This window comes from Oncorhynchus kisutch, linkage group LG25 (genome assembly GCF_002021735.2).
Source record: "Oncorhynchus kisutch isolate 150728-3 linkage group LG25, Okis_V2, whole genome shotgun sequence".
NCBI lineage: Eukaryota > Metazoa > Chordata > Actinopteri > Salmoniformes > Salmonidae > Oncorhynchus > Oncorhynchus kisutch.
In genome coordinates, this window is record NC_034198.2 from 33,517,727 (window position 1) to 33,534,201 (window position 16,475).

The 16,475-nt window shown below is 40.8% G+C and overlaps 1 protein-coding gene and 1 pseudogene across 1 annotated transcript; one reads left to right on the top strand and one right to left on the bottom strand.

Moving 5' to 3' along the window:
• Positions 1-16,475, bottom strand: part of LOC109870208 (microcephalin-like) — a 33,623-nt pseudogene that overhangs the window by 6,062 nt on the left and 11,086 nt on the right.
• LOC109870345 (angiopoietin-2-like) lies at positions 456-15,729 on the top strand. The gene is made up of 9 exons (XM_020460824.2): positions 456-1,372; positions 5,691-5,846; positions 8,727-8,848; positions 9,199-9,431; positions 9,529-9,656; positions 11,725-11,826; positions 11,958-12,124; positions 13,458-13,588; positions 14,334-15,729. The coding sequence occupies exons 1-9, from the start codon at positions 1,094-1,096 to the stop codon at positions 14,492-14,494; spliced, it is 1,479 nt and encodes a 492-aa protein (XP_020316413.1). The 5' UTR covers positions 456-1,093; the 3' UTR covers positions 14,495-15,729.

Consider the following 16,475-nt stretch of genomic DNA (forward strand, 5'->3'; position numbering starts at 1 on the left):
GCAGCCAAGATCAGAGGTGATAAAGAAAAAAGAAGCGCCTTGAAAAAGGACTAGATGAAGAACCTTGACTACTTCATTCCCACACAGGAAAAAAAAAACCTTAGCCCTGTGAAGCCAAGATCAGTTTATTTTAAGTCACATTAATAGAGATTTAGCATCTTATTAAGATGACATGAAGTGGACGGATGAGCTTTATTAATGTCCCCAGAACTTCAGCCAGATACTCTTCTCCCTCTGTAAACATACTGGATCTCACCCCTTCATATGTAACCAAGACCCTGATACAGCCCAGAGTTGGAGAATGACAGGAAATAAGAGCTAATGTTTCTTAAGACGGAGCAAAGAGATCGGAATGGGATGAGTGACGACAGAGAAATAGTCTCTCTTTCCCGCAACATTCTCATACTTAGACAAATGCTTTGTGCTTTTGTCGTCAACAGGGGAAAACATATTTACAGTGGGTAGGGATGGATATTGCAATTGCAGACTTTGCTGGAAGAAGGCAGCTGCATCCAGAATAGATGATCGGCCATCGGCTTGTGAGAACACGTAAATATGGTAATTACTTTATACTATCTGCCCATCTGTCTCCCTGACCTGTTCATAAAGCTCTTGATCTCATGCAAACAAGAGGATACGGCGGGAAGTGTTTAATTAGTGCATCTGCTCCTGTGTGTGTGTGTAAGAACGAGTCTCCACATTGCTGCTTCCAGCCCAGCGGCTCTTCACAGTGACTGGCCACAGGGATGTAGTGGGAGGGGCCTTGCTTTCACTCCCATATCTAGCTAATCAGAGGGCCAACTGCAGCTGAAACCAAGAGGCTGGGGGCTTAATGAAAAAGGGGAAGCGTGCAGTCTAGGACTGGGAACCTGCAGGAATGACACCATCTACCCGGTATACCCGCTGACCGTATCCCCTCCTCCTGCCTATAAAAGAACCTGAAGAATTGAAAGAGGACTGTGTACATTTGGATATTCCAGAGGAAAGAATTACATCAATATTTCCCTTCTAAAAACAAATCCATTGAAAGGCAGTGAGTGACCCAAAAGGAGAATTTTGGATAACAATACACATTTTTGTTTTAATTCTTAAAATGTTTTATGTTGGCTTACTGGTCTTGAGTGGCTGCTTGGCCCTGGGGGCCGGCTACAGGAAAACTACAGACACGACAGCTGTTAAGAGACAATACCAGATCCAGAATGGCCCGTGCAGTTACACCTTTCTGCTGCCTGAGCAGGACAACTGCAGGACCCCTAGCAGCACCTACACCAACCTGGTCCAGAAGGACGATCCGGCAGAGTATGACGAGTCTGCCCAGAGGCTGGAGCAGCTGGAGAACATCATGGAGAACAACACGCAGTGGCTCCTCAAGGTACAGTGTTCTGCTTGACGTCACACAGCTTCTCTACTGGTAGTGCAGGTGTGTGTGTTCAATACGGTCTCACACCCATTCGCATGATATTATACGTTTTTTAAAATTCTGTCCCTCTATATCTTATGATCTGTTTCATCTCTCCAATTCATTTATGTTTCAAATGGTTCCACAAAAATATATGTTATTTGCACTCTTTGGATGAGTGCCCATATTTAAAACATAAGGGACTTGGTTCCGGATACCCCGTTGGGTGCTATGAGCCGTTCAGTGATTAAGCAGTAAATGAATGGTTCTGCTGCTCTGCCACTATGTTTAGGGCTGGCACTATTACCGTATAACTGACGGTCATGGATGAAGAGTCATGAAAATAACCATCATAACCATAACATTTTTAAATCAGCTGATTGAAGACGGGACCGCTGAGCATTCCTGCGGTTGAGTCCATTTCAGCTGTACCCTTAACATGAAACGGTCATTCAAATTCTGTTAATGGATGTGGGTCATGCAATGGAATGTATTTGTTATGATATCGAGTTGAATCAACAAATCACAGCATATCATTTTACTTCCTGTTTGCGCCTATGGGTACACTCGCAATGGCCGCCAGTCCACCCATTATGCCATCGTTGACTTGAAAAGTGACACCCGTTATATTCAGTCTATTTCTACGGCAGCAAATGCATAGAAATGTAAAAAATATTGCTATTCAAATGGCTATTAGGGAGACTGCGGTCATTTGGCTGGCCAATTACAATCATCCAAAATTCCTTGATCGTCACAGCCCTAATTATGTTACGTAAATGTAAGATGATAAAGTTAAGAGACAGTAAGCTTTAGCAGCCTTCGGCATTGACCTCATTATGTATCTTACTGTGCAGAGGTGATGTTATGTAGTATCATGGACTCATTTCAACTCAGGGAAATATTCATATAGGCCAGCTACAGGTTCTGGTTTCCCACTCCGCTCAATAGGGCTTACAACAGGGCTCTCCAAACCGGTTCCTGGAGAGCTACCCCTGTATAGGTTTTCAATTCAACCCTAGTTGCAACTAACCCAATTCAGCTTATCAACCAGCTAATTAATAGAATCCGGTGCCCTAGATTAGGGTTGGGGCGAAAACCTACAGGACAGTTGCGCTCCAGGAACAAGGTTGGAGAGCACCGTTTTACAAGTTGCTTTCTATAGGACGGTTTTATTTCCCCCCGTGAGAGAATACAAGAGTATACACTAGGACCAGGACTATATCAGTATCATGATTCTCGTTAGTATCGTGGCAGGAAACTAAACACAAAGTGGATTTGACTTCTTTAGGAAAACAGCCCTAATGTTGGAAACAAACATCATGTTGTCATCCAGAGTCACATTTATATTCCAAGCTATAGCACACAATATTTTACATACAGCAGGTTTTTAAAAGGAACAAATCATTTCGGCCCCCAAAAGTATCTTCACAGCCCTAGTGTACACACCAACTTTTCAGTGATGTGCAGGCGCGTTATACTCCAGTCACTTCCCTTACTGCCAAGATGGCTTTGAAAGACTTCCATTCAGATTCAAAGAATTCTCAGATTCTGATTGAGAGGACTGAACTTGACCTTGTAAGGATGTAGGCAAGTGAATTGTGACATTGTCCTACTATTCGAAGGGGGCATCTTGACATGGATTCAGTCTTGAGCAGTAAGAAAGCGAATGTGAGCCGAAGTAGGAAGAAAGTATCCTGAAAGGCCATAAAACAAAGAAGCGTCCCAGAACAGAAGCAGGGCTGTGGTGGCTCTGTGAGTGGGTGAGAAGGGCCCGAGAAGTGACAAAGCCTCGACACAGGTGCCCAGATGAAGGGTGTGCGCATCCCTTTCAGCACTGCTGAGCCATCACTTGTGAAAGAAACAGAGTGCCTCTGCTTGGGCTGCCTCCATTCTTTCTTCTCTATAGAGTTTGATTAATGATGAGGTCTATAGAGCTCTGACAAGACAAGCACAACTTCAAAGTCTTATCACACAGCTCACACCTCTCCAAGGAAACAGAGCCTGACCTGAATCACTCCGCCAGCTAGGTCAGCTGCTGCGAAGCGTTAGGGTCCCCAGACCTTTTGTCATTGCTGTTACATCAGAGCCACTGCTTAAGAACACCTCAATTAGAAAAATGTAGTCTTTAAAGGATGATGTTTTGAATACGGCACTCAACATAGCTTAAAAATACATTAAGGACAGTGATTGATCTGAAAAGTCAGCTCTCACTCCACTAGAGTTTAAAAGCCTCGAAATGAAGCCATTAAAATAGTGAATCTGTAGTCTTTAGACTCCGTGATAATCCGTCATTCAATTCATTAAGCGTTCAGTGCCTCACAGAATTCTATCCTCGAAGGACAGATTTGTTATGCGCAAACATGCGTGTAACTCTGCTAAAATCTCAAATCCAATTGACATGCATGATTTATGCTACACAATAGTCAGAGTTATGTGTGTTCAAGGTTAGGATTTGGCCTAAAGTGACTACTCTGGATGGAAAGGATTAAGAACATTGTCATTAATGTCTGTCATGGAAAGGAAGTCCAGTCTTTAACTGAAATGCAACACATTGGATGTAAAACAAACAAGTGAGCGGAACTAATCTATGGGAGATCTGCAAAGGTTAAGAGACACCTGGTAAAAGTGAGTTCGGCTCAATGCGTCCAGAATTCTAGAGCTATTTTAAAGGAAAAAGTAGACTATGTAATAGGGTCATTTGAACAGAATTACTAATACTAACACATAAGAACAAAGCCTTATGCAAAATGTAAGTATCTATTTCCCAAATACATTACTAATCAAATTAAATGTAATTTTTCCTGACACGTCAATTTCACACACTACAGCTTGTGGGAATATTGGCATGATCTGTAATAACAGAGGAAAGGCTCTTCCTCTGTACTGCACCATGTAAGACCCTGAGTCAAGGACAAAGGAAATCACTGTACATCAACTGATGAAATGAACATTTATTGTGAGAGCAGAGGTAATACCTCAAATTATTGCACTGTCCCACTCTGGGGGAAAAAATAGGGAGTCCAGCGGATGGCCATAAAAGATGTGTGTCAGTTTGCGGTCACGCTTTTCATGTTAGCGGGGAGGAACAACACAAACAGCTGATTAGATTGCTGTCATTGGGAACTTCCCGCTTGCTGTTCCGATGGCACACTCTTCCAGCCTCCAAGTGTCTGTGTCCAAGAACACAGCCAATATGGAAGTGGAGAAAGGAAGACCAATTCAAAAATTAGCACTGACTGCTGCACTGTCATTCATTAACATGGGGAAAGGCTAAATATGCTTCCCAGTTTAAACTTAGTCACAATAGTTTAGCTTCTTGGCAGATGGGTATACAACCTAATTGTTTACGCAAACAAAGACCAGAAACACTAGGTCTACAAGTGCCATGATATCATCTTGCAGTGGAAGACGCTGTGTCGTAGAGGATGCAACTCATCACTCATCATTTCCATCCTGTTTACAAGACTTTCAGGCCTAATTGCCACTCAGGAACTTGATGTAGAAAAGAGCTTATGATTGGGTTTGTTCTAAATCTGACAGGTGGATACTGAATAGGGGACATAACGCCTATCTAAAGCTTTTCTTTTCTCTGAAGACAATGATACCATGTGGGATAGACACTAGAGAAGACAGCTTATTTAGAACTTTTCCACTAGTAGACATTTTACAATGTATTAGTTGTCGCCACGATGACTGAACCTAATTCATGAAAAGGCTCATTCAGAAGTACAATTTTACAAAAAGAACCTTAGCGGTTGAATATAGCATATTGACAGGGAATTACAGTGCAGTCCTGATTGATTGTGATACAATTTGATGTAACCAAAAACAACCATATAAAAAATGTGTAGATTCAGTTAGATATTAATCTCTAGTATAGTTCAAGTGATGGCATTAATATGAACCAGAAGGGATGCTGGGAAAATATTCTCAGTCTTCCATTTTTGACCCCAGCAGAAGCAAGTGAACTTCCTGCAGCAATTTAAGGCTTCAATATAATGTAAATCTAAACATTGGTCAAAATGCCTGGCCTGTCACTGGATAATTGTCTACATCTACCTCTCAGTCAGACAAGGGGAAAAGCCATGAACTCTATGACAAGGCTGTACTGCTTAAAAGGAGTCATTCTAAAAGAGAAATAGGCTACACATTAATTGTGACATCCATATGGTAAACCACAGTATCATACCCAATTCATTTGACACCATCACAGTGAACCAATAATACTGATATATCACTTAAACCATCTCACTAACCTGCCTTCGTCAACTCTTATTGATCCTTACTGCAGCTGGATAACTATATCCAGGAAAGCATGAAGCAGGAGATGGCCCAGATCCAGCAGAATGCTGTCCACAACCACACAGCAGCCATGATAGAGATTGGGGCTAACTTGCTGAGTCAGACCACTGAGCAAACACGGAAACTGACCAACGTAGAGGCGCAGGTGAGGACCTTTAACTTAACAATATTGGTTTTGTGTGTGTGATATATATACACATACTGTATACAGGGCTGTGAAATGTATTTGCCACCTTTCTAATTCTCTACTTTCGCATATTTTTTATACTGAATGTTATCAGATCTTCAAACAAAACCTAATATTAGATAACTGAATCCTGAATTAACAAATAATATAACAATTGCATACTTATCTAATTTATTTCATTAAAAAAAAAATGTGTCACACCCAATTTTTATTTGATTTTACTTGGCAAGTCAGTTAAGAACAAATTCTTATTTTCAATGGCGTCCTAGGAACAGTGGGTTAACTGCCTTGTTCAGGGGCAGAACGACAGATTTTTTACCTTGTCAGCTCGGGGATTCTATCTTACAACCTTTTGGTTACTAGTCCAACGCTCTAACCACTAGGCTACCTGCCGCCCAAATGCCCCCGTGTGAATGCCCCCTTACACTCAATAACTGGTTGTGCCACCTTTAGCTGACCAAATGTTTGGTCAGAGACACCGCCGTTAGCCCCCCCTATGCTAACTTTGCCACCACCGCTGAAAAAAAATCCTGGGGGAAACACTGCAATTAATGACAAAAGTAATCAAATTGCCAATATATACATATATTTTTTAATTGAATGCTGTCCAACAGGGCCAGGATTCTGATTTGCTTTAGAAGGCCATTGACCTTTTGTGAACGAACTACACAGCATTTCCTGTTACTAACGTCATTGTATTCCCACAAGAAAGGGTCTATCAATTTGTCACAATCAGACATCCGTGTGTTCAAAGTCTCCAACACCAGCTCCAATGGTAGACAGACACATACCCAACATTCATGTAAACAACAAATTGGCCCAGCTTTTTGCTGAGTTCAGTCCCTCAAACTGGAAAATCAGAAGGGGTTTTCTGGACCTAGGATTTCAAAACGTCTAAAGAAATTCATTACATGATGAAATTCATTACATGATAGAGCCGCTCTTTCACAGTAGCCTCTACACCCACTGCCCCCTTTCCAATATATTTGTCCTTTATTGGAATTCGATTGTTCAGTTTTTTCCTGTTACGAAACAGATTTCCACAACCATCTACACCCATGCTAATTGTGCTCTAAGAACGTGAAGCGAACCACAAAGTGTTTGCACATTAACTGAGATAGGACTGTTACAAATTGAGTTTTATCAAGTAAAGGGCTACATTTACAAAATACAAATGTCTTGAGGGTGCTGTATTGTAAATGTTCAGTCTACTGTAAGTGTGGATAAAAACTAAACTCATGGCAGGGTGTGCACAATTTATTTTCAACTGTAGCTGTTCCAAAATAATTGCAGTGAACTATGGAGCTGTTTATGAAACAGACTACTCTAGAGAATACAGGGAGATATCAGAATCCATTACATATGACTCATTTGAGATATTTTTCTAGCCAGGAAAAGACCAATGTTTCATTTAGTCATACCACATCCCCAATTGAGAGATTGCCACTTTAAAGTAATCAGTAGTTGAAACAATAACGAGTCCTCACCATTGTTTCGGTAAAAAGCTAAGGGATGGGGGTGGAGAATTGGAACCACTCAAATTCATAGATGGAGCTATTAATGCAAGGATAGACTATCCATGATATCAAAATGTGTTATATCGAGGGTTTTTGAATATAGTGTTTGTTTACATTGACTTTGTTTACACCATTGTAGTAAAACAAGCTTATATTTTGGGCACTGATGAGGAATTTATAAGTTCTGTTCTTCAAGAATCAATGGGTACATTTCATTAATGTATAAGTCCAAAAATGTATATACTGTGAAAAGTATTTGCCCCTTTTCTCATTCTCTATTTTGCACATAACTGACACTGAATGCTATCAGATCTTCAACCAAAACCTAATATTAGATGTGATCAAATAACAGATACTTTCGAGTATGACATGCTTGTTTCAGATCCTGCCACAACATCTCAAATTGGGTTTAGGTCTCGTCTTTGACTAGGCCATTCCAGAACTTTTGTTGCTTTTCATCCATTCTGATGCAGACTGACTTGTGTATTTTGGATCCTTGTCTTGCTCCATGACCCAGCTGTGCTCCAGCTTCAGCTCATGGATGTATGGCCTGACATTCTCCTTTAGAACTCTTTGATACAGAGGAGAATTCATGGTTCCTTCAAGGAAGGCAAGTCATCCAGGTCCTGAGGCAGCAAAGAATCCCCAAACTATTACACCACTCGATCGAGAGGTTGTGGCAGGACCTGAAACTAGCAGTTCATGCTCAAAACCCCACTAATGTTGCCAAGTTACAGCAGTTCTGGATGGAAGAGTGGGCCAAAATGTATCCACAGGGATGGGAAAGACTGCAAGAAGCATTTGGTTTCAGTCATTGCAGCTAAAGGTGGCACAACCAGTCATTGCAGCTAAAGGTGGCACAACCAGTCATTGAGTGTAAGGGGACTATTACTTTTTCACACAGGGACATTGGGTGTGGCATAACTTTGTTAATTAAATAAGTATCAACATTGTAATTTGTTCACTCAGGTTTATTTTATATAATATTAGGTCAAGGTTGAAGATCTGATAACATTCAGTGTCAGAAATATTTGTCAAAAATAGAGAAAATCAGAAAGGGGGCAACTACTTTTTCATGGCAAGTTAGCAACTGCTGATTGCCCCTTTAAGGGCAGATTCTGAAAATACAAAACTAAAATTACTTGCGGGAAAACAAAAGCAAATCCCTCAAGATCCTATGTTCTTAATTTGATTCTTGCCAAATATCTGACATAATGACAACAAGATGTTTACTTAATTTAATCTGTAAAGGGCTTGCAGCAATTAATAGCGTAATCTCATCTAACATTTTCTGTGGGAAGTAATTGTCTCTCATCTTTAGGTAATAAATAATACAACTCGGCTCGAACGTCAGCTTCTTGAGAACTTTCTGTCAACGAATAAGTTGGAAAAACAGCTCATTTTCCAAATAAATGAAATAAGCAAGCTGAATGACAAAAACAGGTAAGGATGTTTTGTTGTTTGTAGTAAACTGCACAGTCATGCAGGTGCCCAATCTCTAAATCATGCTTTAACTAAAAAGGCTACAAACACCAGATAGACTAAATATTTACTAATGTTTCCTATATTCTGTGTGAAATACAGTTTTGTAAAACAAACTTCTTGATTAGATAGCTAGTTGCTTGGATTGGAAAGAAGGGAAGTTGATTTGCCATATGTATTGTACAACAGTCCACAACAGTAATAATTGATGGGACAACACCAACATACTAAGTAGTGCTATAAGACCAGTAATGCCCTGCCAGCTCTGTTGCAAGTTGCTGAGCGTGTACCCTGCCCTTCCTCCTCCCCAGCTACCTGGAGAAGAGGGTGGGGGAGATGGAGGTGCAGATGCAGGTGGAGCTGGAGCAGCTGAAGGAGAAGAAGGAGCAGCTCTCTACACTTGTACTGAGACAGACTGCCGTCATCGAGGAGCTGGAGAAACAGCTTCTCCGGGCCACCACCAACAGCTCTGCCCTGCAGCGGCAGCAACAGGAGCTACTGGAGACCGTCAACAACCTAATCTACACCATCTCCGTCCCCGCAGGTGGAGGAGGGTGACAGACTCAGGGGGGGTCTATATATATTTATGGAAAAGTAAACTTGATGCAGTATAAATTTGATGTGCTCTCCACTTTCTGCAGTTAACAAGCCTACCATGATGCAGGATACACCGACCACATACCCAGACTGTGCTGCACTCTACAAGTCGGGGAACACAGACAGTGGAGTCTACTCACTGGCCCTTCCCAACACTACACAGGAGATTAAGGTACAATTAAACTCTTATGTTAATATCCATTTGTCCTATGCAATTTATAAACTGCCTACATTCAGAATAAATGTACAATTACAGTTGAGGTCAGAAGTTTACATACACCTTAGCCAAATACATTTAAACTCATTTTCACAATTCCTGACATTTAATCCTAGTAAAAATTCCCTGTTTTATGTCAGTTAGGATCACCACTTTATTTTAAGAATGTGAAATGTCAGAATAATAGTAGAGATAATTATTCATTTCAGCTTTAATTTCTTTCATCCCATTCCCAGTGGGTTAGAAGTTTACATACACTCAATTAGTATTTGGTAGCATTGCCTTTAAATTGTTTAACTTGGGTCAAATGTTTCAGATAGCCTTCCACAAGCTTCCCACAAAAAGTTGGGTGAATTCTGGCCCATTCCTCCTGACAGAGTTGATGTAACTGTGTCAGGTTTGTAGGCCTCCTTGCTCGCACACACTTTTTCAGTTCTGCCCACAACTTTTCTATAGGATTGAGGTCAGGGCTTTGTGATGGCAACTCCAATACCTTGACTTTGTTGTCCTTAAGCCATTTTGCCACAACTTTGGAAGTATGCTTGGGGTCATTGTCCATTTGGAAGACCCATTTGCAACCAAGCTTTAACTTCCTGACTGATGTCTTGAGATGTTGCATTGAATATATACACAATATTCCCAGCCTCATGATGCCAACTATTTTGTGAAGTGCACCAATCCCTCCTGCAGCAAAGCACCCCCACAACATGATGCTGCCTCCCCCGTGCTTCACGGTTGGGATGCCGTTCTTCGGCTTGCAGGCCTCACTCTTTTTCCTCCAAACAGAGCAATGGTCATTATGGCCAAACAGTTCTATTTTTGTTGCATCAGACCAGAGGACATTTCTCCAAAAAGTACAATCTTTGTCACCATGTGCAGTTGCAAACTGTAGTCTGGCCTGTTTATGGCGGTTTTGGAGCAGTGGCTTCCTCCTTGCTGAGCGACCTTTCAGTTTATGTCGATATAGGACTCGTTTTACTTTTATAGATACTTTTGTACCGGTTTCCTCCAGCATCTTCACAAGGTCCTTTGCTGTTGTTCTGGGATTGATTTGGACTTTTCGCACCAAAGTAAATTAATCTCTAGGAGACAGAACATGTCTCCTTCCTGAGCGGTATGACGGCTGCGTGGTCCCATGGTGTTTATACTTGTGTACTATTGTTTGTACAGATGAATGTGGTACCTTCAGGCGTTTGGAAATTGCTCCCAAGGATGAACCAGACTTGTGGAGGTCTACAATTTATTTTCTGAGGTCTTGGTTGATTTCTTTTGATTTTCCCATGATGTCAAGCAAGGAGGCACCGAGTTTGAAGGTAGGCCTTGATATACATCCACAGGTACCCCTCCAATTGACTCAAATTATGTCAATTAGCTTATCAGAAGCTTCTAAAGTCATGACATCATTTTCTGGAATTTTCCAAGCTGTTTAAAAAGGCACAGTCAACTTTGTGTATGTAAACTTCTGACCCACTGGAATTGTGATAGTGAAATAATCTGTCTGTAAACAATTGTTGGAAAAATTACTTGTGTCATGCACAAAGTAGATGTCTTAAACCGACTTGCCAACACTATAGTTTGCTAACAAGAAATTGGTGGAGTGGTTGAAAAACGAGTTAATGACCCCAACCTAAGTGTATGTAAACTTTCGACCTCAACTGTACATTTAGGCAAGAACACCACCACAGCCAATTGTCTTGCAAATGTGTATAACAATCCGTCGGGAATCAAATGTAGCCAATGACGGCACAGCTTTCCTTTAATTCAGAGTCAGTTAAAATGTTCTCGGCCTTTGGTTTGTTTTGTGCATGCCAACTTGAGATACCTTAGATACTTTTCATTGGTGAGTTACAATCTGGTAATTACACATCGCTTGTGCTCACAAAACTACCATTGCTTTTAAACTACTGATATGGAACTGTTTTTATTGTGAAGTTTGTTGCTGCAGTCTAAACTCCCTCACTGTACTGAAACATCTGAACTTAATATCATTGATACCTGGAGAAAATTGTTGTTTTGTTTGAAGGCTTACTGTGACATGGAGATGGAGGGGGGTGGATGGACAGTACTACAAAAACGATTTGATGGTCATGTTGACTTTCACCGTACGTGGAAAGAGTACAAAATGGTGAGCGCTAGAGGAAATGATCCCAGTCCCACAGCACAAAGCTTAGATAACGCTGGCCAGTGGCAACAAAAAGAACAAACATTATGATCATATTAAAAGTTGAATAATTATGTTTTTATATTCCTTCAAAGGGCTTTGGAAAGCCTTCAGGTGAATACTGGTTGGGAAATGAATTTGTTTCGATACTGACCAATCAGCACCCATACGTCTTGAGAATACAGATGATGGATTGGGAGGATAACTCAGGATTCTCACTATATGACCAGTTCTCTCTCGGCAGTGAAGCAGAAAACTACAGGTATGCCTAGATTTCCCAGGTGTGGTGTTCCAATGCTAGGCTACTTATGTGACGGAAACTATGTTGGGGGAGTCTGTGTGTGGAGGACCTTTAAATATAGGTGATCGCTTTTAGTACTTTGCGATGCGGACTGAAACACATTATCATAGCTGTATGACAGAGACAGATTTAGTCTGTTACTCAAGATGTTTTGATGTAGTAATGTTAAAGTAAGCTCTAACAAAATGGTGCATACAAAATGTTCTTTAAAATCAACAAATGACAAACAAAATATTTACCTTGCCTGAAAATATAAATATGTTGGGTGGGCGGTGGGAGGATCAAACACTTGTCACCAGTCCAAAATAAATATTTTGTCATCTGGAAAATGGTCAGGATCTGTGAAACAGAAGACTATAATGCTTCGGTCTCCTAAACATTCGATCTGCACCCCTAGACATCACCAGTACCTGCCGTATTCTTTGCTGAACATAAGCTGATTTTAAGGAGAGAACTGATACTTCATCTCTGTTTGAGCATTATACCTCTACTCAAGCACACTCCTATTAATTCCTTAAGTCTCAAAGTATGACCCTTGACTATTCTAGAACCAGAAATATAAATGATTCCACATAACTTCTTTATACTGAAATTCAAAGGCCACAAAACAACAGAGGTTATCAATACCTCAACAGCATTGATATTTTCGACAGAATGAATGGGCGGAAGGTAGGCCTGGCGGTTAGAGCATTGAACCAGGAACCGAAATATCGCCGGTTCAAATCCCAGAGCCAACTAGGTGTAAAATCTGTCGATGTGCCCTTGAGCAAGGCACTTAACCCCAATTGCTCCTGTAAGTCACCCTGGAAAAGAGCATCTGCTAAATGACTAAAATGTCAAATGTAATGAACAACCAAACCATAACAGGGCCCTTCTGTCAGCAAACCCTACTGCAGCTGTCATGCTTCACTTAACTTGCAAATGACTAGTGTGTAGACATAGCCTATAGTAGGGTTACTCAACTCTTACCCTACAAGGTACAGAGCCTGCTGGTTCTGTTCTACCTGATAGTTCATTGCACACTAAATCAGTCCCTCATTAGAGGGGACCAATGAAAAAATGCAGTGGCACTGGTTTCGTGGTCCATAATTGAGTTTGGGTGCCGATAGCTTGTCATGGAGCACAAGAAAGGTTCAGAAGTAGTCACGGAAAACCAAGGGATATTCAAACACAGCATCTTGTAAGTTAGTGCTAGCAGAGTAAGGAATCCTTGGCGGACTAAACTTGGGTCTTCCGACAAATGGCAATCATGTACTTCCTCCTCACATTGTATTCCTCTGTTTTCTTTACACAGGATACACCTTAAAGGCTACAGTGGAACAGCAGGCAAAATTAGTAGCCTTGGTCAACCAGGAAGTGATTTCAGCACAAAAGATGCCGACAATGACAGATGTGTTTGCAAATGCTCACAACTGACAACAGGAGGTAAGGAATAGGTTAATATGCCAATCTCCTTGACTTTTCCACCGGCCTTCATTAAGATCAATTATTTCCTCCATTTTCACATTACTACCCCCCCCCCCAAGAAGCGTTTGGCACTACCCCCAGAAAAAAGTTAAAAGACGTCTTGCCTTTTCTTTCTGTCGTGGGGTCAAGGCTCTCAAGCAAAATTAGATATGAGCTGATCAGTGATTAACTCAGTTGGGAATTCAGCCCCTGCAACAGCTGACATTAATAGTCTGGGAACTACGGATTTCCCCCTCCCCCTCTCTCTGAGCTCAGAATAGAGGTCCTCCTCCATGCCTCTGATTTGTAGACTGCTTTGGGCACTAGACTTGGAATTGTTCCGTGTATCGGGGTCTGCCTACTCTACATGTAAGCTGCTCTCCAAATGATTTCCCCTCCCGAGGTCTCGCATAGAGGAATCCCTATACCTCAGGGAATTGTTGGGGATAACCAGCTGCATATGAACAAAAATAGGACTAAGATGACAGACACAGGGGGAATGAGCTGCACAACTTGCAGTCCATGTGATATAACAATCCAGACTTTCCCCTTGGAACTCAATGAAACTGAGGGTACAAAACTGTGGGAGTTAATCGTAATGTGATAATACAAAACGTCAGTGTTAGAAGGAGAAGCACAACTCCTCATTGGGCTCATTGTCTTATAGACCATGCACATCATGAAAAACCTCAGACTGACAATCTCTTGTTTTCTGCTTTTCAAGGCTGGTGGTTTGACGCCTGCGGCCCCTCTAACTTGAACGGAATATTTTTCCAGCACGGCCAGAACTCTAATCGATTCAATGGAATCAAATGGTACTACTGGAAGGGCTCAGGCTACTCACTGAAGTCTACCACAATGATGATCAGACCAGTAGACTTCTGAGGCTGTCCCAGAGACATGCCTCTCACAGACGGACATAGAAAGGAGAGCATAGTCACTCTGGGAAACTACAGACAAGACAGACTGAACTGCTCCATAACAGCAACCTCACCACTTCCAAGCATTCCACAAGGAAGGGAACAAATTAACTCGCTCCAACATGTCAGCAAAGAGTTTACTGTTTTGTACAAAATTGACAGGTGAAAACGAGCAGAAGTCTATGAACTGTGTATTTTTAGAAACATATGGGCTTTGGACTGCATAACCAACCGGGACAAGGCAGTCAAAGGATGAAATAGGTATTTATAGCTAACTGGAACTGTGGTAGAGATAACAGTATTGTTTTCTATAACAAGCAATACCAGGGGAAATGTTAGTGTGTGACACAATGCAAGGTTGACCAAGTACATTCTGTAATAACGATATTTCACCCCATTACATTTGATACAATGAATTTGAAAATGGTTACATTTTATTTTATATTAAAATTTAAAAAATAGGCCTAATACTAAAAGCAAAGAAAACTAGGGTACAAATACACGATCAAATATGAACATAACGCGCTACGGTCATCAGTAATGAATCTACTGGTTTTCTTTCTTAGAGCTTGTACATACTTACATGATTTAATTTAAAATGTATAGAAGGTTCACAAAATGTATTAAAATCAGATTTGATAACTTTGATCGGGATGTTACTCAAAACATGTAATCAATGTCAATTAACCTAATTATGCACTTGTGTGAATCTAAGTGTGTTCAACTTTTTCCATGATTACACAATTGACTGAGAAATTAAACGTCCACATCCTTTGCCTGACTTAGGCTACGTACTCTGTCGTGATTCTAATCTGTACAAGGTATCCAGAGAAAGTGGAGCATATCTGCTTATATTTATCAATCTATTTTTAATTGTTGTACTGCAGAAATGTGATTTATGGCTATAATAATTTATATAATACATTTTACCCATGCTTCTGTGAACATTTGGGATCAAAACTTTTTCACTTAATTATTTTAAGCGACTGGCGTTATGATTAGGATTAGTGTATTTAGGATTTTTTTCTGTGTGGAGTACAATGTCGTCAGATTCTGTCACTCCTACGTGACGCTCGTCCCTCAACCGACGGCTGTCGCGCAATCTGATGTGAAGCAATGATGTGGACTATGGATAATGGTTGTCAGAAAGGCAAAGAAATAGACTTCAGAACATCATTCAAATTAAATTCTTAAATTCAAGCTACAGTTCTTATGTCTTCATTCTGCTTTAACACAAAACATAAAAAATGTGTTTTAATGTCTGATGTGTCATGCCTATGATGTTTAAAAAATGCCTTCAACTTTCAATTCAGTTAGATTCTTGGACAACGTCAGGCTTTTGCAGGAAGCTATTTACCTCAGCACTACCCACTACTGCACAAGACAGAAATCAGCACAGATTGAGCGTGTGTCAGGTAAAAATGCTGAATGGCCCCATTCAAATCAAATGACCTGGCTCATCAAGAGCCTTCAGGGAGTGTGGAGATTGTTTTGGCCACCACAACAGAACTGTGTGCGATTTCAAAAGGGAATGTGATGAGACAGTATTCTATAGCAAAACACCCCTTCCCCTTCACAGATGCATGCCAAAGATTAATGAATGGAGGAGGACAGGAAGAAGCAACATCCACATCTGACACAGGATGCTGGAGTGAAAAAACACTTTGAAAATTCATTAATGGCAATAAAAGTAGGTGTCCTACTTCCTACTGTTTGGAATTCCAGCTCTTAGAGACAGTTGCATATGATAATAAACTGACCAGGCCATTTCATTATAAAAGCATAGACTTAACCAATATGACCCCAAGGGCTGTTTGAATAAGAACAGTATACAATATTAGTAGAATCTTCAGTTACTTACAGGTGCTGCTGGAAACTGATCTGAAAGTTCACATGGTTCTTCTGGAATTGTCTTTGTTCCAAACACCACAAAACCTGTTTAGGGG

Excerpts from the sequence above, each read along its gene's own strand:
- LOC109870345 (XM_020460824.2), top strand. The coding sequence starts at position 1,094 with ATGTTTTATGTTGGCTTACTGGTCTTGAGTGGCTGCTTGGCCCTGGGG. Across the intron at positions 1,373-5,690 it reads ACACGCAGTGGCTCCTCAAG|CTGGATAACTATATCCAGGA; the intron begins GTACAGTGTTCT and ends TCCTTACTGCAG. Across the intron at positions 12,125-13,457 it reads AGTGAAGCAGAAAACTACAG|GATACACCTTAAAGGCTACA; the intron begins GTATGCCTAGAT and ends TTCTTTACACAG.